The sequence below is a fragment of the Fundulus heteroclitus genome, chromosome 16, assembly GCF_011125445.2.
Source record: "Fundulus heteroclitus isolate FHET01 chromosome 16, MU-UCD_Fhet_4.1, whole genome shotgun sequence".
Lineage (NCBI taxonomy): Eukaryota > Metazoa > Chordata > Actinopteri > Cyprinodontiformes > Fundulidae > Fundulus > Fundulus heteroclitus.
The window spans coordinates 18,448,645-18,471,717 of NC_046376.1; the positions used below are offsets into that span (position 1 = coordinate 18,448,645).

Consider the following 23,073-nt stretch of genomic DNA (forward strand, 5'->3'; position numbering starts at 1 on the left):
GAAAACAAGAGAGAGTGGTAAATGTCTCCACATGAGCCAGACTGACTGACCTACAGTGACCTGAAGAAATCTTCAAGATATTGGTGTTGATACTGATGTATAAAAATATTGATGTTGATACAAAGTTATTTTTTTGTGGTTCACAAAAGACATAACAGCAATAGAAAAATTGTCGCCCTGAGTCTGACGTTATTTTTAATGGGGGCTTTTCATGCTTTTAAGGCCTTCCTTTGCACATTGAAATCATTCAGTTTGTGGTCTATATAAATTAGAAATGCAATGCTTTGGTCTAAATTCCTCGTTATTGTAGCTCCACAACTCATTTTGGTGTAGTCTCTTTGAATGCAAATGGGGCACTTCACATTCTACACCCCTCCAGGTCGCAGAGCGTTCCTACATTAAACACCATCATTAAACATAAATCCAGACTAGTTTTTGTTGGATATTCTTACATTTGTACCAGTTTTGAAGTCACCAATTTTTGAGGGTGCCTCAAGCTTTTGTAACAACTCTGTTGTGCCATATTTTCTCCAGTCATTGTTGACTCTAAAGAAATTATAACACCCCATTAAATATGTAGTTATTTCAATGGAAATGGTCAGTTTTGTTTAGCCACTGTTTATCTATCCCTGAAAAAGAAAGATTATACTGTTAAGGTATTGACCTCTTCTCGGCCTCCGCTGGTTCTGTTATCTGATAATGTGGTGTTTGCATTGTAGACTTCTGTAGTAATAAAAAGACTCTTCAAACCGTAACTGTATTTTACCATATTTAATCTAAAAGGCAGAGGAATGTTTACAGACAGAACTATGTTCTCATAACAATGCAATGCAACCGGTCCCTGAGAACCTCGTTAGTTACATTAAATACCAACCATGTGTCCACCCAATCAGGGCGCTCCCAGTATGATATCAGCGTTCCATTTAACCCATTGGTGGAGAAGATCTGTAATGCAGATGTCCTTGGTGACACATTACCCATAACGGTGATTCTGTCCAGTCTGAGTATGTCAGACACTTTGCCTTCAGAGTCCGTATATCTGTCATTTCCATGGCAACCAACTTTGCAGTCCAGTCTCTGTAATCTCTTACAATACCTCATTTAACAAATATTTACATCCCAGCCGAGGAAAAAGCTAGGTTGTTGCATATCCATATGCAAATACGTTAAAACACGTGATGTGGAATTGTTTTGTACTCTTCTCATGAAAAATACAGTACCTATGAATAAACAAGGGGTTAGAAATGATGATGTATGATGCTCCATTGATCCTTTAAAGAACTTACCTCAAAAAGACTGCTGAAATTAAATTAAGAGATGCTCGAGCAAATGAATAGTTAAAGGGCTGGCACAGTTATCAATCCAGGTTATATATATATATATATATATATATATATAATTTGTGTGTGTGTGTGTGTGTGTGTGTGTGTGTGTGTGTGTGTGTGTGTGTGTGTTTGTAATTACTCTTTCCCAACAGCATTTTTTCAGAAAAACGCGACTCTGACAGGGGTGTGGAACAGCTGATTCATTACTATGCCACGACAACCAGTTATTTGACACCACCCGTTAACACCCCTCACTCCTGTCCTCATTAGGGAGCGATAGGCATACTTAAAGATAAGTGAGTCAGAATTCCTAATTCAGATCCTCCCAGTAGTAAATAATAATGTTCGATTTGACATCATTTACTTTTTTTCCAGGTACAATTACGCTCATCCTTTCCGTCAAGGAGATGTAGAACTACGGACAGAAATAGGTGGATGTGCTTTATTTTGTTAAAAGGACCAACAGTCAGGCACGATTTCAGCGGGTTTCCTCAGAGGGGTTTTATTTTGGAAATGCGCACCAGAAGTTTAGCCTTTTCTTCCATTAACTTGATCAAATGGATTGGTCCAGCAGCGCCACAGAAACCAAGCAGCAGTTGCTGCCTCACGGTGGTAAGGGATGACAGAGAACAAGGCAGCTCACGTTTAATTTGTATGCTTTTTCCCCCCTTTTTTTGTCAGTATCTATCAGGTGGATATAACCAGTGTCATTATTGTGTTGTTTGTTTTTAGTTTTTCCTTTTCTTATTTAGTTTCTTATTCAAGCGCAACGGGGTTTTAGAATGGAGAAACATCACTTTGCGGGGAAGGATCCAGCTGGAGAGCTTTTACGCGGCGCAGATGTCGGATCGTCTCCTCAGACGCAGAAAGATATTTAAGCGGTCTCTGCTCTGAGGACTGAACAATGAAGTACGGACTGGTGGTGCTCTCGGCGGGGCTTACTGGTTTACTCAGCTTCACCTTCCTTGCTCTAGCCATCGGGACTGATTACTGGTACATAATCGATGTAAATAAACCCAACCACACGGGTCCAAATGACCTGAGTTCACACTCTGGATTGTGGAGAATCATTGAAGGTTTGGGCATTTATATTCACTTATTAATAAATCATAAACATATTTTTTTTCTTCGCATTAACTTGTTAAATCTCGACCTTCAATTATGCATCTTTGTCCTGCAATTTTACACTGCTAGAGGATAGTCAGGTCGTTAATTATTTGTGATTCAACCTCTTTCTTATCAAGTAAATATTGACTGAAAAAAATGCAACATTCACAACATTATAATTAAAAAGAAATCAATACGTTATATGTAATGTTTTTCTCTCTCTTTTTTTTTTGGTGCTGATGCTGCTTAACTGCTCTAATCATCAGCAGCACCCAGTTGGTCCTGATTAGACTCTCATCCGCTTGCTGTGCAGAACCCAGGTGCAGAAACAACCTGCAGTGAATCTCAGATCGCGATAGTGAGGCTTACAGGGGATGCCAGTTTATTTTTATTTTTATTATTATTATTATTTTATTTGGCCGAAGTAAATCTAAAAGATTCACTGTTAGCTACTTAATTAAACTCTTTTATAATGATATAAATATTATATAAGCTCCTATGTGCAAAATATCTTACTGTAATATTTATCAGGAAGTCCTTCATGAGCCTCTATGTGGGAACATAAATAAGCTTGTCAGGTTTTTTTCTTTTTTTTTTTCTTTTTTTGGTGTGTGTCAGTGCTGTAATGTATTCTGCTTTTAGTCTGCACAGTTTGAGCTCCTTAATGTGTTTAATTGGTTGCTAGTCATGCCCACAGTTCTTACAATAATTGTGAAGTAATGCAACAACATGAAGCTTTTCATCCGATCAATAGCTGAACACGCAGTGAGGGGAATTCTCAGTGCGGCACTTGCACATAGGGTATTTTAAAAAGAAAATGGAGGGCAGATTCCTCCTATCTATGACCACGACGATGTTTTCTTCAGTTCTGTGAGGTCCAACAACTCTGTCACCAGTAACCTTTCCCTCTGACATTTTCAGGTGCAAATAGGAGTTCAGTCATCCCCTCTTTTACAGCAAACATGTCCAGCCTGTCAGAGACAGAAAGGGATCTTCTTGGTGAGTGTCTTTTTTTTAAAAACAATTTACAATAAGGTTAAGTGGAAATTGAATGGGTGTCACACATATGAACAATAAAACAGCTAATTTATTTCATGTAACTTTATTCTTAGTCATTTCTATCTGTTAATTTTGATGATAATAACGTACAGCTGACGATGACCGACCCTACATTTGGTTTCTCAGCAAAATGAAAAAGATGTCCATCTTAAGTGAAGTATACGCACTACTTGGTCAGGTTTCATTGTAGATGAATTATTGCATCGTGTAGTAGATGTTTTTAAGAGACTTGGTTCAAGTGAGCTTTCTGGCCAGTTCAGAACAGTGATACCGTGGTCATTAAAGTTGGTATGGGTAATTTTGGTAGCATGGGAAGGTGCAGAGGGAAACATGATGGGCTCTAAAACACCCTGATGGACCGCTGTGCTGGCCTTGGGTTTGCTAAAAGATGTCGGCCCAGCATCAGTAGATGATTTAGGAGTATGCAGTCGTCAACCTGGACCTCAAGCCACCTGGGTTCCAGCAGGGCCGAGCTCAATTTGTGGCAGCGGCATCTGACACCGGCACTTCCTGTGGCATGCGGTGATTTGTGGCATGCGGAGTGGCATGCGGAGTGGCATGTGGTGTGGCATGCGGAGTGGCATGCGATGTGGCATGCGGTGTGGCATGCGGAGTGGCATGCGGTGTGGCATGCGGAGTGGCATGCGGAGTGGCATGCGGTGTGGCATACGGTGTGGCATGCGGAGTGGCATGCGGAGTGGCATGCGGTGTGGCATGCTGTGGCATGCGGAGTGGCATGCGGAGTGGCATGCGGTGGCATGCGGTGTGGCATGCTATATGGCATGCGGTGTGGGATGCGGTGTGGCATGCGGTGTGGAACTGCTGTTTCTGTTTTACGCAAACTGTTTGTCACAGACGTCTGTTACACTATAGCTACTTGTAAATAATCATATTTTTATTGCATTATTTTCAATAAAAGCTGAACCTCCACCAAGTCCTGGCACTTCTTGTGACACCTCCACCAACTACTGGCTCTTTTTGTGGCAGCAGGAGTGGCAATTGCGGTGGTGGCTGCAGGACTTTCACTGGTATGCACTTACCAAGAAGATGTCACGGCTGTTGCTGCATTCCTGTTGCTGTGTGTGGGCAAATAATTTGTTAGCTACCCGTTACTCTTTAACTACTTCCAAATAATCATGTTTTATTCATATTATTTCCAATAAAACCTTGTTTAATAACCGCCAGCTTTGTGGCAGCTACATCCGCCACAAGGTGTCACTAATCCGGCATGCCACCTGCCGCCCTTCTGCGAAAATGCTTAGATTTTCGGGTTATTTAATACCTACTATATATTTACATTCAATTATTCATGTATTAAATTCACATAATTTAACAAACATTTTCAAGCAATTTAATACAAAAGTTATAAGGTTACTGTATGTGTGGTTCAACTCGTGATTAGAGAAACAAATGTGGTGATATAAATACATCACTGAATACATGATCGTCTTTGTGGCACCTAACGGCCACAGCGTGCCAGTGTGTTTTCAAGTGATGTATTTATATCACCACATTTGTTTATCTAATCACGAGTTAAACCACACATACAGTAACCTTATAACTTTTGTATTAAATTGCTTGAAAATGCTATGCCATAAATTGGTTGAATATGCTTATTATTATTATTAATTATAATTTGGTATTATAATTTAAATAATAAATCATTCAACTCAAAATTTCGCTATAACAAATATAGTTCAAATGGTGGTGATGTTAGCTATAAGCTTATAAGTATTTATACCACTAATGCATTAGTTAACTTGCTGTTATGAACTCATTTATGCTGGAATAAATGATCAGGTCGGACTGTTAACCGACCAGGTTTATCCAGCAGGCTGTGAGAACCCCAATGTAACTGCAATTAGAGTTTAAATCCTTATTCCTTATCACCATCCAATGATATTGTCTCTGTATTAATATCAGATGTTAACTCCAAAGGAGGTTAGCTCTGATTTCTGAATACCCATGCAACTGTGAATTGGATTGAACACAAAACAATTTCTATTCCGCAGTCGTTGGTTTTATTGAACCAAAAGCAATTCCCTGTTACAGTAATTCTCTGATTCAAACAACTTTGGAATTCTTACTCATTACTAAACTAAAACATGCAAAATATATATGTGGAAATAAAGAACAAAACAAAATAAACAATGGATTAAAATGAGCGGTTAGCAGATCTTAACTTAACTCAAAGTTGTTTAACACCGCCCTCGAGACATCGGCATTTCACGTATCAGCCTTGATAGACAGAACAGCTTCGGGAATCTTACTGGACGCTTTGATGTCTTACACAAAGCTAGTTCAGCTAAGCTACCTACAGTTCAGATACACGTGACCCTCCCAAGATGGCTGCTACGATGACGTATGAGGGGAGGTCCTAATGACGTAACCACGCTTACGCTGATGGGGTAATGCCTCGCTTCGAAAGGGGGCAGCTAACTGGGAGTTTAAAGCAAAGCCCGCGACTTGAGCTCGGACAAAGAGATTAAACTGATAAGGAGAAGCGAAAAGAGAGAGGGGGGGGGAGCAGGGAAAAAGATGAAAAGAAATAAGGCGGTAACCCACGGCGGGGTTATTGATGAATCACAAATCAACACAGCAAAATCAATTGTAAAATACATGCACATACAAAGAAAATGTTCAGCAAAATAATTCCAACTTCGTCGTGGAATAAAAGCATTAACCAACACCTACAAAGTTCTACCGCCTGCCCAGGCACTTCTAAACACCCTGTTGGTGAGACAGAAATGAAAGGGGAAAAACCCCGTTACTTTGAGTTGCCTCGGGGCTGGTCCGGAACGCTCCGAGTGTGGCTTTCTGGACGCGCTTCGACGAGCGCAGTTGTCCACAGGCTGCAGCGGGACGGGGAAGAAAAAAAACTCCTTCGTTTCTTCCTCCGGGTTCGGTCGCTTTGTTGGCCAGACAAAAGCGGGGTCCTCTTCGATCAGTGGGAGATGCGGCGTCTCTCAGTCTTTTGATCAGAGGGAATTTAAAAGTACTTATTTAAGTCGACCTCCTGTTATAAAGCAGGGAATAACCGTTGCGTCGAAAAATCTCGGTCCAGCGAGCAATCGAACACGTGGCGTGGGAATCAGCTGTGCGTGTCTTCTCGGGTTGGCTAAAAGCCAGGGAAGAAGGAAGCTCATCGTGTGTGATCGGCTTTTATAGCCATCATCATAGCAACCTTATCTTGATCGGCGGCCATTTTGCCGTGTTGCGTGATGGGAGTTGGTGGCCATTTTGACCACATTGCATCATGGGTAACGCAGTCCGTTACGTCCCGAATTGATGCTGTTTCCTTGATCGGCGGCCATTTTGCCGTGTTGCGTGATGGGAGTTGGTGGCCATTTTGACCACATGAGTTGGTGGCCATTTTGACCACATTGCATCGTGGGTAACGTAGTCCGTTACCGCTTTCTGTCACGTCTGAACTGGCACAACAAAAATGTTTGTTAAATTATGTGAATTTAATACATGAATAATTGAATGTAAATATATAGTAGGTATTAAATAACCCAAAAATCTAAGCATTTTCGCAGAAGGGCGGCAGGTGGCATGCCGGATTAGTGACACCTTGTGGCGGATGTATGCCACTGCAGCTGCCACAAAGCTGGCGGTTATTAAACAAGGTTTTATTGGAAATAATATGAATAAAACATGATTATTTGGAAGTAGTTAAAGAGTAACGGGTAGCTAACAAATCATTTGCCCACACACAGCAACAGGAATGCAGCAACAGCCGTGACATCTTCTTGGTAAGTGCATACCAGTGAAAGTCCTGCAGCCACCACCGCAATTGCCACTCCTGCTGCCACAAGAAGAGCCAGTAGTTGGTGGAGGTGTCACAAGAAGTGCCAGGACTTGGTGGAGGTTCAGCTTTTATTGGAAATAATGCAATAAAAATATGATTATTTACAAGTAGCTATAGTGTAACAGACGTCTGTAACAAACAGTTTGCGTAAAAACAGAAACAGCAGTTCCACACCGCATGCCACACCGCATGCCACACAGCATGCCACATTAAGTGCTGCAGCATGCCACACCGCATGCCACACCATGCCACTCCGCATGCCACAACGCATGCCACACCGCATGCCACTCCGCATGCCACTCCGCATGCCACACCGCATGCCACACCGCATGCCACTCCGCATGCCACACCGCATGCCACTCCGCATGCCACACCGCATGCCACACCGCATGCCACTCCGCATGCCACACCGCATGCCACACCGCATGCCACTCCGCATGCCACAAATTACAGCATGCCACAGGAAGTGCCGGTGTCACATGCCGCTGCCACAAATTGAGCCTGCTGTCTCTCCTGGGTTCTGTGCCTCTTTCGCCAGACTCTAAAACTTTGATTTTCTAAAGGAAAGGGACTGTTTAGTCCTTTTTCCTCCTTAACCCAGGTAGGGTGCTTTTGAAGTATGTGGTTCACAAATTAAAGGGAACGTCCATCCATCCATTATCTAACACGTCGATCCCTTGTGGGGTCACGAGGGTTGCTGGTGCCTATCTCCAGCTGTCAATGAGCAAGAGGCGGGGTACACCCTGGACAGGTCGCCAGTCTATTGTAGGGCTAAAGGGACCATATTATACAAAATACACTTTTTTAGCTTTAAAAATACATTTTGTTTTGCATTCGGAGTGTCTAGGAATGTAGAAAAGTTGAATGTAGTCTGTCCAGGTGCTGCATAGATATCTTTATATTTCTGTTTGGGTCATACATTTCGAGACGGTTCAGTTTTCTCTATTCTCTGTTACATTTTTTTAACTATTACATGACAGCATTTGTTAATCCACCATTTTTATAAAAAAAAAAATCTGCAATATAGTAGCCTAAGTTCAAGAATGCTGTAGCTACAAGTGGCTAAGTTAAACCGTTCAATTGTTGGGTGTATTAACCCATACAATTTTTTACACCATCCATGAGCATACTACAAAAATTGCCAAATGGTGTGGAATGCTCTGCGACCTGAAGAGGGGCATGGATAAAATGCCCCTCTTTCCATTTAAAGAGACCTCACCAAAATGAGTTGCTCTCAGAAAGAAAAAGGTCAAAAGAAGGAGCTGTAAGTAACAATAATGAAGAGCTCAAACCACAGCTTTGGACTTCCACTTTATATAGACCACAACTTAATTATCTAGATAAGACAAAGAAGGCATTAGAAAGCAAGGTGTGGCCCTATTGATGCAAAGAAATATGCAGTTGTAGCTCGTGATCTGGCCACATCTGTGCTTATCTCCTGTCCATATCTAGGAATTTCCTATTAAAGCACCATGTAAGTTTTGACCCAAGTAATAGCTTAATTTGAGATCTAAAAAAAAAAAATTGGATCAAAATACAGCACTTAGTTTCTGTATATGGTTTCTGAGAAACTGAATTGTATGGTTGTTTTCATTCACTGTAAGACATAATAATGAAAAACCTCTTCCTGGAATTTGTTACTCTGTGTATAGTAATACTTTGTATATGAGTCTAACTGAACTGGATTATTAAAAGACCTTTGAATTATATTCCTATTCATTGAGATGAACCTGGAACCATGTTCGCCAGACTAACAATGAGCCTACTTGGACATTCTGTAGAGGAACATTGCTTCATACGGGCTTCAGATTAGATCCACGGTCCACGGGGAGAAGAACCCTTGTTTACAACCTTGCAAGTAACAGAGTTAAATAATTTGCTGAGAAAGGGTCTATCTCCGTCATGTCTGCAAGTTGATTATCCTCTACTGACGATAGAAATAAAAGCCCAAAGGCTCCCCAGATGGTTAAAAATCAATTTGGCAATCTCTGAAGCTTTTCCACATGATTGCACACAGCATTACTGTGAAATACAGCTCAGTTGTACTTTAGACCCCCTAACAAAACCCCAAAACACTTCTTGTTCCTGGAAATGGGAATTTGTGCAGGTCTGCACAAAGTGGTGGTCATCTTGCTGCCTCTCAGCCTGGTCCTGCTGGTGTTAGGCTGGATCTTCGGACTTGTCAGCTCGTTGGCCTGCAGTCCCAAGCTGCTCGCAGCATCGGCTTCCTACATTCTCCTCTGCGGTGAGTTCACTCATAGGTCTTGATATGCTGCTGAGCCGAAATTCCAGTGTGCTTTGCATTCAGGTTTGACTGAATACAGATTTAAAAAAAAAAAAAAAAATCATTGTTGATGTATGCACAACACAATGACTGAGTAGAAACCTTGAATATTCAGTTTCAGCCTTTGTGGTGTGAAAAGTGCCTTGCGTAGACTCTCTGGAATTATAAAAAGCTTATTTAGTGCTTTTTTTTAGAGGAGTATGTATGAAAATACTAACATTTATTTTCCTGAAAGACCATATCAGTGATTTGCACACAAACAAATTATATTGTTACATGTTTGCTTTTGCCCTCAGTGTTATTCCAGTGGGTGACGATAATGAATTATTATAAAATAAATAATTATGATTTCTCAATAGGTGACTGCTTATTAAGTAAAGAAGAATTTAAGAAACAAAATAAAACAATGGTTCAGCTGGCAACAGATTTTGAGAGTATGTCATTCATTGTCAACATTTAGACTCAGTTACTGGTGCTGCATTGTGAAAAGGTTAGATTGGATTAGATTAACTTTATTGTCCAAAGGAAATATGTCTTAAAGTGGTGATCAGTCACACAAGACATGGTTATTTTGCAAAACTGAGAATTATTTTGCTGCATTTGCAATTCAGGTAACTGAGTTTAAGTTGACGATTGGATTTATAAAAACACTGTCCTAAGTGGGGGCAAAAATCACTTGTTTATCACTGTTACCTCAATATCAGAATATTATATTTAAACAGAAATATAGAGGCCTTTATGAATAAACACTTTGTTGTTAGAAACCAAAACCACAGTGAAGCTGTTTATCCATCTTGCTTTGTTTTTTTTTTACCATATTTCTATTCAGATTTACAGTACTTATATAAGTGAGAGAAATGGGTACACAGTGACAAGCTTGGCAATGCTAGGCTCTTAATTAAGAAATGTTAATTATGATAATGTTGACGTTATTGCCTCCAAGTCATTCGGGGACGTTATTAAACTGTTTATAAAAATATCTGTTGTAGTATAGTTATGGCCATCAATTTCCAACATTTTTGTTTTAGGTGTATTACGACTTGTAGCTCATGATAGTCATATTCCTTTCCATAGGAAATAGGTAAAGAAGGAAAAAAAAGAGGAGTTATACAGCCAAGAGTATAGCCAGAAGTTACCAAAGAATGCAAATATTACCAGTAGAACCCTGAAATCAGTGCATGACTTGTGGCTAGTCTAGACAAAGATGGTGACAATGTAGTCTCCATCCCAAATTTGAGTTCAGAAAGAAATCTAAAATCCAGTGACGAGGAAGACATAAGAAGAAATACTGAGTGCAATAGCTTGGAGACTTAATACACCCTAGAGAATGACCTAAAAATGCTCTATTAGAAGCCAATTCTGCCTGTATTTCACCACAGACATAAATGTAACTCTAACATCACAATTCTACCAGCATTTAGGTAGACATGACAATTTCTGGCCAAGCATTGTTACTCTGATATCCACAGGAATCACTTCTCCGTTTCTCTGACAATCTCTATTACCTGGATACTTTAGATCGGGAGACATGCAGTGATGGTGCAAGCCTTACTTTTCTCAAAGTAATCAAGTCATACCTCAGTCATTGTTTTAATCTAGCGAAACAATGTTTCACTCATATCAGTACATGTTTTACTCTTGTTTATCTGCACTACATTAACGTACCTGTCCGACGTTCCAAAGAGATCATCTGTCTACTGTTAATTTCCCCCACAGTTTAACCTAAAATGGTTGGTGACACACATGTAGAAAAGTTGCCAATTTTTTTGGCTTACTGGGGAAAAACATCCTGATAATTGGTAATTATCAGTTCTGACTTCATGCTTACAAACAAGCATCCCTGTTTTTTTGCATTTTTTTTTCTTGTGTGGGTAAGAGCATTTGCATGCCAGGGCATGGGAACATGCAAATGTGATTGTGTACCTGGTTTTGTGTTTGTGTTTTTGTCAGGTTGGGTTTTGGACTGGGGCTGCACTGGGGCGCAGTGGGTGGTGCTATTGCCTTGCAGCAAAAAGGTTCTGGGTTCAAATCCAATACTGGGCCTTTCGGCCTTTCTGGTACACTCCTAGCACCTTGGCTCCATGGCTCTGTCTTGGGCCTTGGGTTTCTGGGCCCATGGCTGGAGCTGATCCAGCGTGGCTGGCTGCTGGCGGAGCTTCTAGGCTTGTCACTGCAGCTCCCTGGGGCTTCGGCACTCTGGCTGCTGGGAGGTTTCTTGGGGCTCTCCTCTGCTCTTCCCTGGCTATCCCTATGTGTGTCCTTCTTGAGTGTCTTTGCTCTGGGGACCCGTTCAGGTATCTGGGGTTCTGGTTCCCCCGGTGTCTGCTTTGGCACTGTGGGGGGTGCATCATTGGCTCCTCACAACCACTACTGAGCATTTTTCTCATGGATAAACTTTACATACACAAGTGCACTCTTACAAACACCTACATGTGCTTGGACCCAGGTGTTTACAGATAAACTCTATAATTAACTTTGGTTGTCTTGTATTAAATATCACTACATAATTTTCAGTGATGTTGTCATGGCATTGGCTGTTTGTATCTGCAATACTTTTTTGGTTGGTTTTGCTGTTCTTCATATACAGTATATATATATATATATATATATATATATATATATATATATATCCTCATATGTAGAAGCAGACTCTGAGGATGTTATCTTTATCTTTTCCTCTACTCTATTTTTGTCACATTTTCTGGCTTTTAGCATTTTGTCTCATCTTTTTCTCTTCCTTTCTTTCTCTTTTACCATTCTGTTTCTGTGTCCAGTGACCTTGAAATAATCCCTAAACAATATATAATAAAGTTTTGTGTCTATATCAGAAAGAGCACTATGGTGAAAGCAGTAATGCTCCATTTGTGAAAGTAAATCTGTCAGGCTCTCTTTGGCATTAAGGCAGCAATTCTTAATGCTACACGGCCACACAGGACACGTAAAAAAAAAAGAAAAAGAAAGTGTTTTTTTCATGGAAATAATCATAATGGGATCAGGGTGAGCCATTTTCAGAGGGTGTGTTTGCAAAAAAAAAACATGGTCCGGTGTGTGTAGGTGCCTTCTTGTTTTTGTTGGCATGATTCAAAAGCTCGTGTCAGAAAACGTATCTTCATATTACTTGTCCACTTTTAAAACTGATGGGAAGGTTGAAAAGAGATTAATTTTAAGTTATTTTTGGAAACAGTTGGATAAAACAGATCAGAATTGCATGTTGGATCCTGATGATACTCACCAATTATTTTAAGATCCATTACCAAACCACCCTCTGCATGGATAATTGCTTCACTGACTGTGTTGATGACAGCGGTTTCTCAGTAACATTTCACAATGAAGTAGTGTAAAACCTCAGAAAAGATTGTTGTTGGATAAAAGCCCCCCCCCCCAACACACACACACACACGCACACACCCACACACATCATTTTATAAAGTACAAAGTGAGGACCGTGCCTTGACATCTGTAGACGTCTATGCATTTTCAAGCCTTTCTATGGCCTAACCCTAACCACTAGTCCAGAAGAAAAACATGAAAAGGACCAAGAAAAGATTCCCACTTTACATCAAATTCCTCACATTACTGGTAAAATGAGCAGAAATATTATTTTTCAGCTGTCAGTACAAGCGCACATGCTCCTTTTCCCCCAGACAAAATGCATATTTGCTAACTGAAATGACATTATCTTTCTCTTTTTCAAAATCAGATTTAAATCCAAATTAAGGTTCAGTTAATGTCCTTGTTTGCTATGATTGATATAGCGTGAATGACAAATGAAACATAAGCACCTTTAAAAAAAGAAAACAGAAATATCCTTTTATATAGAGCAAAGGGCACCAGTTCCACTTGTGTGTAAGATGGGCGGCAAAGGGCATTTTTCTACTTTGACTTTTTTTTTTCTCTCTTGTGACAAATTCCACCTTTGAATAGTAGCAATACATACTATTTTGTCAAAGTGCCAAAGAGAATGGGTCAAAATTACAAGTTTCCACCCAGGACACAGGGCACACCATGCAGAGACATGTCCAAACGGTAAAGTACAGGCCCTCTACTGAAAATTAGTGAAAAAAGCAGCCACTGTCTGAAAAGAAAAGATAAAAAGATTGAAGAACCTTGAGCAAACCAGGAAGTATTTCTCAAGATTCTTGTCTCCCATTGTGTAAAAAAAGGCGTTATTAGGTTTTATTATAAGACTGCACCATCTCTGCTAATATATCTAGCTTAAGAGTTGTGTTTGGTTCACATCAAAAGACCCGCAAGCGCTGAGCTCTCTCTCTTTTGAAACCAACGTGTCCACAAAATGAGTAAGGTAATGGATTTTAGGATTTTGTGCTGCTTTTATCAATCTTCTGTAATGCATTATCACATTTTGATTTCGGTATCACCGATTTGTTGTTTTTTTTCCTGTCAGTTTGGAGTCCCGCTTGTGAAAATATATCTGGATTTTGGACAGGCATCAGGGACCATGAGATATGAAACAGACTATTTTCCTGTGCTGCATAATATAATCCATCTACACTATAAACTGGCATATTAAATTGTAAAATTATTACAAAGTAGTGGTTTAATGTCTTTAAAGTCTACAATTCTACGTATTTGCTGCAAGTGTTTTCTCCGATTGCAAATGTCTCCTCCTTCTCTTCTTCTGATCCCACTGTTGTCTTACTCCATATAGATTTTTACTGGAAAAAAGGGGGTTGTTAATTTAAATGTCAGTATTTACCAAAAGTAAACACGACTCCAGATGGTGGAGCGTAAAGTCTCTTATCCTTCTAGCGTGCCCTACTAAGGGTCAGCTTGAATTGCTCATTTAGTGGCTGAATACTTCAGATGTTTTGCTCTTGACATTTAATGATGTTACTCTTACTGACTCACCCCTGGGGTAACTGTTAAGCAAGACAATCACTCGGTTCACTGCAAAACACACGAAATAAAGAAAAGAAAAATTATTCACACATAGAACATCTAGATGCCATACAGCTTTACAGCAATGTTTCCTTCTGTGGAGTGAATGAACGGGCCATATTTTTAGAGGCAGCATACTGGGATAATTTACATATGACTGGGGAACAAATTCACAAAAGCTGCTCTGCTGTTGTATAATTGCAGTGGCCACTGTTGCCTCACAGCATGAGGATTTTTTTTTTTCTGTTGTTTACTCTCAGCCAAAACAACTTACCCAAAATTATCCAGAATTATAACCAATATAAACACTGTGTGTGGTTACCATACGGCTTGTCCCTTCTCATAGCTCTTATGTTTCAGGAAAAGAGTTTCATTGGGTTTTTGTGGAAGAATCCCTAGTTGGTTAAAAAAAAAATTATACAACTTGAATGCAGTTTAAATCCCGACTGATGTTCAACATTTTGAAGAAATTGGTTCAATTTGTTAATGTTTTTGTTGCTTAACTAACATTTAGCTTGAGAATGTGCAAAATTAGTTTTGATTTTTAAAATTTTTAATACCTGTTTTTAACTAAAAACAGGTATTATTTTGCAATTGGATGTTTTTTTTTCTAGTAAAACATCTCTTAAGGTGCTGATTTTCCAACAGGTTTGCTCCTTAGGTATAAAGTTGTTTCACAGTATGTAATTAGTTTTGTACCCTGAGCCTCTAGGTAATTGCTAAGCATTGCAAACTGTGCATTCAGCTCCTTCAGATAAAATTATAAAGCTCATAATTGGGCATTTCTAAAGAGACAAAAGAGTCACACAATCAGCCCCTATTTTCTTTAATGCTGCTCTTCATCAGCATACAAATTTGACATTTACCATAGCCTTTGCTTTTTTTGCTCAATGCATAGTAATAAACGATCTCCAAATCAGAAAATGCTCTGAGAAGACAACGCAGGAAACGAGTCATGGAAAAAGTTGCTCTAAGAGTTCAAAACAGGTTTACCTTCTAAAATATTATCCTAAAACTTTAACATTTTATGCAGGACTGTCCAATTCATCATGGAAAGTCTATAGCATAAATACAATTCAAGATGTGGTTGTCTGACTAAACTGGTGAGCTGAGAAGGGGAGCCTTAATGAGATTCTCTAGAGCTATGGATTTATGGACAGGCAGTCATGCTCTCCAAAAATGTGGTCTTCATGGAAAGGTGGCAAGAAGAAAACCATAGTTCAAAGAAAGCTTTTAGAAGTCTGTTTAACGTTCCATAAACCCTATAGGAGACAATAGACTCCCTACCCCGTGATGAAACATGGGGTGGCCACATCATGCTGTGGAAATGTAATTTTTTTTATCAGGCACAGAGGAGATCTGTTACATAAGATCTCTGGAAAATATATTGAGGTTTTGTTTAAACATAAATGAAGGTTAAAGAAAATGAGTAAAGTGGCAAAATGGGAAAAGATGCTTTATTTACTAGATCACTTTTGGATTATAGATGCAGTATTTGCTTTGAGGAAAAGAGCTACAAATGCAATATTTGCTTTGAGCATCTTCATTAAGAAGTACAGAGAGGGTCGGTGGGAGCTGCATTGTGTTTTGTTTTGTTCTTTTAGATCTAGAGAAAGCATATGACAGCGCGCCGAAAGAGGAGCTGTGGTGTTGTATGAGGAAGTGTGGACAAGCAGAGTCGTGTGTTAGGGTGGTGCAGGACGTGTATGAGAGCTGCAAGACAGTGGTGACGTGTGCTGTAGGTGTGTCAGAGGAGTTCAAGGTTTAAGTGGGACTGCGTTGTGGGGATGGACAGGTTGACAGATGGGGTTAGACAAAAAAATTCTCCATGGACTGTGATGTTTGACATTGTTATCTGCAGTGAGAGCAGGGAACAGGTTAAAGAAAATCTAGAGATATTGAGGTTTTGTCTGGAAAGGAGAGGAATGAAGGTCAATCATAGCAAGAACGAACACATGTGTATGAGAGGGACCCAAGTGAGGTTACAGGGAGAAGAGACAAAGGAGGTGGAGGATTTTAAGTACTTAGGGTCAACAGTCCAGAGCAATGGCGAGGTGAAGAAACATGTCCAAGCCAGTTGGGACGGGTGGAGAAGTGTCAGGTGTATTGTGTGATAAAATAGCATCATGGGAGAATGAAAGAAAAGGTGTACCAGCGATGTTGTATGGTTTAGAGAAAGTGGCACCGAGGACGACACAGGTGGCAGAGCTGGAGATAGAGGAGATGAAGATGTTGAACTTCTCTTTAGGAGTGACAAGGATGGATTGGATCAGGAATGAGTACATCAGAGGGAGAGCTGATGTTAGCTGTTTGGGAGATAAAGCCAGAAAGACCAGACTAAGATGGTCTGGATTTATAGTGAGAACAGACAGTGAGTATATCGGTAGAAAGATGCTGAGGCTGGAAGTGTCAGGCAGGAGGCCTAAAGGCAGGATGGAGTTCAAGAGGACATGCAGGTAGTTGGTGTGAGAGAGGAAGATGCAGAAGATAGGGTTTGATGGAGACAAATGACTCACTATGGCGACCCTGAAAAGAAAAAGCCAAATGAAAGGCTTACTTTTAGTACAGAGCAAAAATAAGGTTGAACCAGGCCCATCTAGAAGCCTAGTGCCAATCTTCTTGGGTTGTTACTTTATCCTGCCTGCTGACAACATCTGTTCATAAAAAGACAGAGACGTATTAACACCTGTCAAAGGTCTCAAAGCAACATTTAGCTGCAGAAGGTTGTGCTCTGTCAAGCATGGTTCCAATCTGCAGGGATGCACACGCCCACAAACACGCACTAACTGCAGGTTCATGTTAGAGGAAGGCAGAGTGCCTACGTGCTTTTCTCTTTTCTTTTTCATCTCTACCATGTTGCACTGAGACGTCTCACTATTTCAAAATCTGTCTTTCACTATATGACATTTTAAAAGCGGACAGATTTTTTTATTTATTTTGGAAACAGAAATAATGTTCTCAAAAAAAAATGTATGTGAGAAATCATACCGTTTTTTTCCAGAAAAGTACTCCATCATTAATGTATTTTGTATGCTACCCAACAGACTTGAAATGTCTCACTTGGTGAATACCTGCATAGCAACTGAGCTTTTATGCATTTATTTTTGTATTTAACTGAGAGATATGCATTTTTAATCACCTGTGTAATGACCTTGCAGTTTAAAACGTATTTTCAGATAACCAAATATATATATATATATATATATATATATATATATATATATATAAAGAGATAGAGAGAATTCCATAACTCAACTCAAAAACACATTAATTACACACAGACTGACTTTATTTATGTCATTAAACTCTTAATTATCTGCTTACAGCTACTGAAAACATGAAATTTAAAAGCAGAAACCTATAACAGGCCAATACATTTTTTTTTTATTTAGAGATGTTTGCTTGGTGAAATGTAGGTTTAAACCTGAGGGGTTTTATTTTCAAAGCCTCATTGGAGCACATATTTTAGTTTATTGAATATGACCGTATAAATGTCTGCATGAACTCCAGAAACACAACATATTTTTGTTTTGCTCTTGTATTTTCTTCACTGTTATGTTGAAACAGCAATTTGTTTTCTATATTTTTTTTTTCTTCAAGGGAAAACAGAAAATCGTTTTTTTCCACAGCCACGGAGGGATTAATTGACCGTAGGCATGTACATGAGCTCCTGCCTCTGTGTTACACTGTGTGATGGACCGGTGTGCTCTCACCTCCTATCTGCCAGAATCGCCTGCACTGTCTAAATTGGATGTAGAAAATTGGTGCATGGACAGTTTCATTTAATAAATCACTATCATTACAATGTGTGATGATGAAGCATTAGAATGACCTGTCCAGACAATCCAGGCCGCATTAACAGGTTACATTTAATTCTGTGTTTCAGGAACAAAAGAATGTGTTAAAAATTAATGGATGTGATTTTTTTTCTAAATCTAGCTTTCTTTTCTTTTGTCTCATGCATGCTTACAGGTCTTTTCACCCTGTCAGGGGTGAGCGTCTACATCAAATACTCCAATCAGGCCATGGAGGAGTTCCAGCGGATTGTTTCCCCTGAAAACCTCGTCTTTGTGCACGTCTCCTTTGGCTGGTCGTTAGCCTTGGCCTGGCTCTCCTACAGCCTGGAGGTGGCAGCGGGTCTGCTGCTGTTGCTGGCTGCCAGAATAACTCAGATAAAGGGACATTATGATTCTGGCGTCGCCATTGCCATGTTGTAGTGAAACTATTTACCGATGTTCTTTGGGGGAGTTTTCTTTAGTAGTTGTATTATTTCTTAATAGCTGGCAAGCTTGCAAGAGGTCAAGAAGATCAAGAGCCAAACAACAAAATGTACTGAAGCTACCTTTCGCAGACACACACAAAAGCTGACTTTAAATTACAATTGCTGCTTTGATCTTTTCAAAAGTATTTTCTGGCCACTGTTTCTGTCTAATATTGTGGATGTGTTAACAAAAACAAGAAGAAAGAAGCTAACTGGTCGAATCAATGGATATTTCTTCCTGAATGCATTTGTGCTGTATATTTCAGCCTGGATGCCACTTAAATTAGTTTTTTTTTTTTTGTAAGAATTAACTAGCTTACAGAAGACCAAGCAGCTCAAGAGCAACAAGCACAAAATGTAGTGCAAGCTAGCTTTAGTAAACACACAAAGAAGCTGACATGGAATTGTATTTCTGAGCTGCTTTCATTTTCTTTCTGTCGACTTGACTTTCCCTGAACTACTTTTCTGAATGGCTTTGCAGAACAAGAAAAAAACACAAGCTAGTGGGGCTAATTAATGTAGAGTAGCCTTATTTTTGTTTCCCTTGAATGTATTTGTTGCGCCTTGTTCTCAGATGCAGTGGTATGAAAAAGGATGGGTCCATTTACAGATTTCTTCTGTTATTGTTTTTTGACACCTTTACAGGTTGTTGATTGTAGGACACATTGTAAAATTAGATAAAGATAATGACTAAACAAACAAATCAACAACTAAAAGAAGCAGGCAGGAGAAATTGAGAGGCCAAAAAAACCTTCAGCTAATACAAAATGTTGTTTTTTGAGCAATGATTTCATTTGTTAAGGGAAAACAAGCTACTGAGACTGTCCTCACCCTACGTGAAAAAGTAGTTGACTCCTAAACCTAATAACTCTGGACTCCTTTGTGTACTTTAGAACATTGTCCTTAGTCCTAAGTGATGGTCAGATGTTGTACTTCAGGATTTTCTGGTGCCGAGCAGAATTCAAGGTTCTCTTAGTTACCCCATGGTCCTGAAGTTGTAAAGCAGCCCTGCATCATCACACTGCCGCCATGTTTGAGCGTGCAATGTTCTTTTTCTGAAATGCTGGGTTTGTTTAGTGCCTGATGCAACGGGATGCATAGTTTATGCAACATAACATCTCTACAAAAGGCTAGGGGATCATCAAGATTTTTATGGGGCAAATGTAAAACAGTCCTTTGTGTCCTTTTTGGCCAGCAGTGGTTTTGACCGTGGAACTCTTCCATGGATACCATTTTTGCCCAGCCTCTTTCTTATTGTTGAATCATGGACACCGGCCTTAACTGAGGTGAGGTGAGGCCTGCAGGGCTTCAAATAATGATCTTGGTTCTTTTGTGATTTTCAGGAAGAGTCGTTAATGCCCCCATTGGAGTAATTTTGGTAGGTTTTCCGCTCCTAGGAACATGTTGACCCGTATGTTCTGCTATTGTGGTAAATCAGTCTAATTGTGGCTCACTGGAGTCCCACAGCCTTAAGGCCAAAACATACCACACCATGAAAAAAATTGCATCACAGCATTTAGATCTGGTCGACGTGAATGGGGTCAGGCAGACCGGCTTGTGGTTTTGTGCAGCTGTACTGCGTAGCTCCGAACAAGGTAGACCTCTGCTCTATCTTGGTCAGAGCTACACGGTAATTTGACGGGACATCCATGAGTCAGACAGGAAGAGAGACACTTTGGCAAAGTACAACACATCAGCTTTGGAGAAAACACAAGATAAAATCTCTGAACACAGCTCAATAGATAATAAATAAAATATTTCAATAAACAGTGTATTTATCCATGGTAATAGCTCGGTAGTACAGCAAACACATAGGAAAGGGAAATATCTTCTTTGAGCTTGGTCACGCAGCAACTGCAGCGTCACGTTTAATTTCCGGCGGTACTCACTCTCACATGAATACTTGATCTTGCGATTCCAGTGATCCATGAGGGAGCTTCTACGCAGCCAGTTGGTTAGGAAAAAAAAATCTGTATGGATCTGTATTGGATCAGATGTGTGTTTTAGCCTTTAGAACGTTTTGTAACACCTTAAAGATTAAGAGATGTCAACGACTTTGTTTCCCATCTATCTTTAAAGTTCTTCACGACCTTTTTGATGACTTCATGTTGTCAGAGAGGTGATTGCATGATTATTTAGGTGTGGCAGTAATTCGACCTGGTGGCTGCTGCTGAAATTTAACACAGTTTTCCAAATAAACTTGGCTAACAAAAATTCATGGTTTGACAAGGGTGACAACTACTTTTTTCACATCAGGAAAGGATTGTATGGGTAGCTTTGCTAAAAGACATTATTTAAAGACAGCCTTTTGTATTTACTCAGGTCCTCTTTGTCTGCTATTAAACTTTAATGATCGAAAACATTTGAGTGTTAAGATGAAAAACAGAAGAAAACTATTAGAAGGTAACATTGGTTTACTGCATTGTAAATATATTCTATTTTTATGAATGACTGCTGTCTTTTAGTCTGAGCCCTGCGACATGAAGGCAGGCCGAGCAGTTTGGCTGAATGGCTTTATTTCCATTTTGATGTATGCTTGCTCTCAGCGCAAAGAGGTGCTGGCGTTTTCCTCCACCGTGCTTTCCTGCTTATATATATGGACTGCAATGGTGCTGTAGTATATTTTATTGGAGGGAAAACGTTGCTGACTCTGCTGGAGTGAGCCAGTGCCTAGGATATTAGACCCCAGCTGGGTGAGAAGTGATATACTCTCCGATATTTGCTAACGGACCAACTGTTATATTGCTGTTACATGTACCACTGGAAACATGGACTTCATCTCTTTGGCATGTCTTCTGCAACCCCGAAAGCATTCACAGTTGAAGCTGATGAGCATTCCTATGCCTTTCTCTTATACAGCTCTAGCTAGTAGACAAACTAATTATGAAATAAAAGTGGAGGATACAAGTCCTCTCATGAAGATTCCTTTTGTTTGCAGAACAAAACATATGCATGTGTCACCGCCTCCTATATGCTTGTCAGGTATTCAGTAGGCTAATAGTCTTTCTTCCGGCAATGAAGAATCTGCAAGTGAAAAAAAAGAGTGCTGCTGCTGCTGACTTTATAACATTCAGCTCTGACCGTATAATATATCTGTGGTGTTCTTGTAAAGATCCTAATCAAGGCGTATGTTTTAGTTAATGAACAATTCAAAGCATCCTTCCATCAGCTGAGTGATTACAAATGAGTGCCATGATCTGTTACTCTTTAAGATGTTCTGAAGCAACAATTTATAGTCTGATCAATGGACTTTATACTTGTTCTGCATTCTGTTTACAATGTGCTGTTCTTAGGCAACAATGATTACAGTAACGTGTAGATCTTCTTTTGTTTTTGTTAGATTGAAAGCCTGAATGTGAGCCTGTGAATGTAAATGAAGCACACTGGGAGTCTGGCAGAAAAGAAATTGCTGTATGTGAAGAATTGCTGCTACCAGGCTATGACCACTTTGGGTGATGTCTCATCCGTATCTTTCAACACTGTTGTCTGTAAAATCCTTGAATTAAATCCATTGGCCTTGGATATTAAAAGAAAGTTGGATATTTTCTGAATCATAGTAGCAATTATGTTGGTAACTTGCTATAAAAGTTAAAAATGTACTGAAGCTCTGAATTTTATTTCTACTGTCCCACTGGATGATTGCAATGGGAAAATTTTCATCAGCATTTATTAGGAAAGCATGGGAAAATATAAATTGCAAGGTGGAACAACATTTAAGCTTCTGTTGAACAGGCAAATAGCGTTGTAACACACATAAGGGTAGTTTTGGTCGTAAAGTGTTTGCAGCTAACAGGAAAACAGAATAAAGAAAAACAGAAGCACAAACGCCTTGGCATATATGAGCAAATTAGCAATTACTTTGCCTCTTTTAGGAGTTCCATGAAGACGGCATTCATTTAAACACAGAGATACCATCTAGACCTCAAACACAGTTTCTGTTATGAGGAACTAATTACAATGATTTATTTTGTCTAGACTAAGAGTTCATTTTGCTGGACTAATACGTTTCTGCTGACTAACCGAAACGGGCAGGAAAACAGAGAGCCGGTGGAGATAAAATTCAAAATTCAAAGCTTGGTTTACTCTATACATATAACAACCACAAGCTTCATTGTATTGTTATTGCTAATTTACATATGTACCATTGCAAAATAGCAAATAAGGGTGAAGCGGTGTTTGTAAAGATTTTCAAAACTTTTCTCTGCCTTTGTATTTCGGCTTAAAAATATCCCCAAATAAGAATGGGAGAATCAAATCAACAAACAGAGCTCACATGTACAGTATGTCAGATCTGAAGAAACGCAATATACTTTTAGGGGCCGAAAAT

At 39.6% G+C, this 23,073-nt stretch overlaps 1 protein-coding gene across 1 annotated transcript; it reads left to right on the plus strand.

Annotated features, from left to right (window-relative positions):
• Positions 1–1,908: 1,908 nt before the first annotated feature.
• Positions 1,909–22,360, plus strand: LOC105936176 (transmembrane protein 235). Its single transcript, XM_012876862.3, has 4 exons — positions 1,909–2,401; positions 3,354–3,431; positions 9,410–9,547; positions 18,458–22,360. Exons 1-4 carry the CDS (start codon positions 2,230–2,232, stop codon positions 18,700–18,702), a joined length of 633 nt encoding a protein of 210 aa, XP_012732316.2. The 5' UTR covers positions 1,909–2,229; the 3' UTR covers positions 18,703–22,360.
• The last annotated feature ends 713 nt before the right edge of the window (positions 22,361–23,073 follow it).

Coding starts and splice junctions, on each gene's coding strand:
- LOC105936176 (XM_012876862.3), top strand. CDS start 2,230: ATGAAGTACGGACTGGTGGTGCTCTCGGCGGGGCTTACTGGTTTACTC. Junction 3,432..9,409: donor GACAGAAAGGGATCTTCTTG/GTGAGTGTCTTT, acceptor GAATTTGTGCAG/GTCTGCACAAAGTGGTGGTC. Junction 9,548..18,457: donor TTCCTACATTCTCCTCTGCG/GTGAGTTCACTC, acceptor GCATGCTTACAG/GTCTTTTCACCCTGTCAGGG.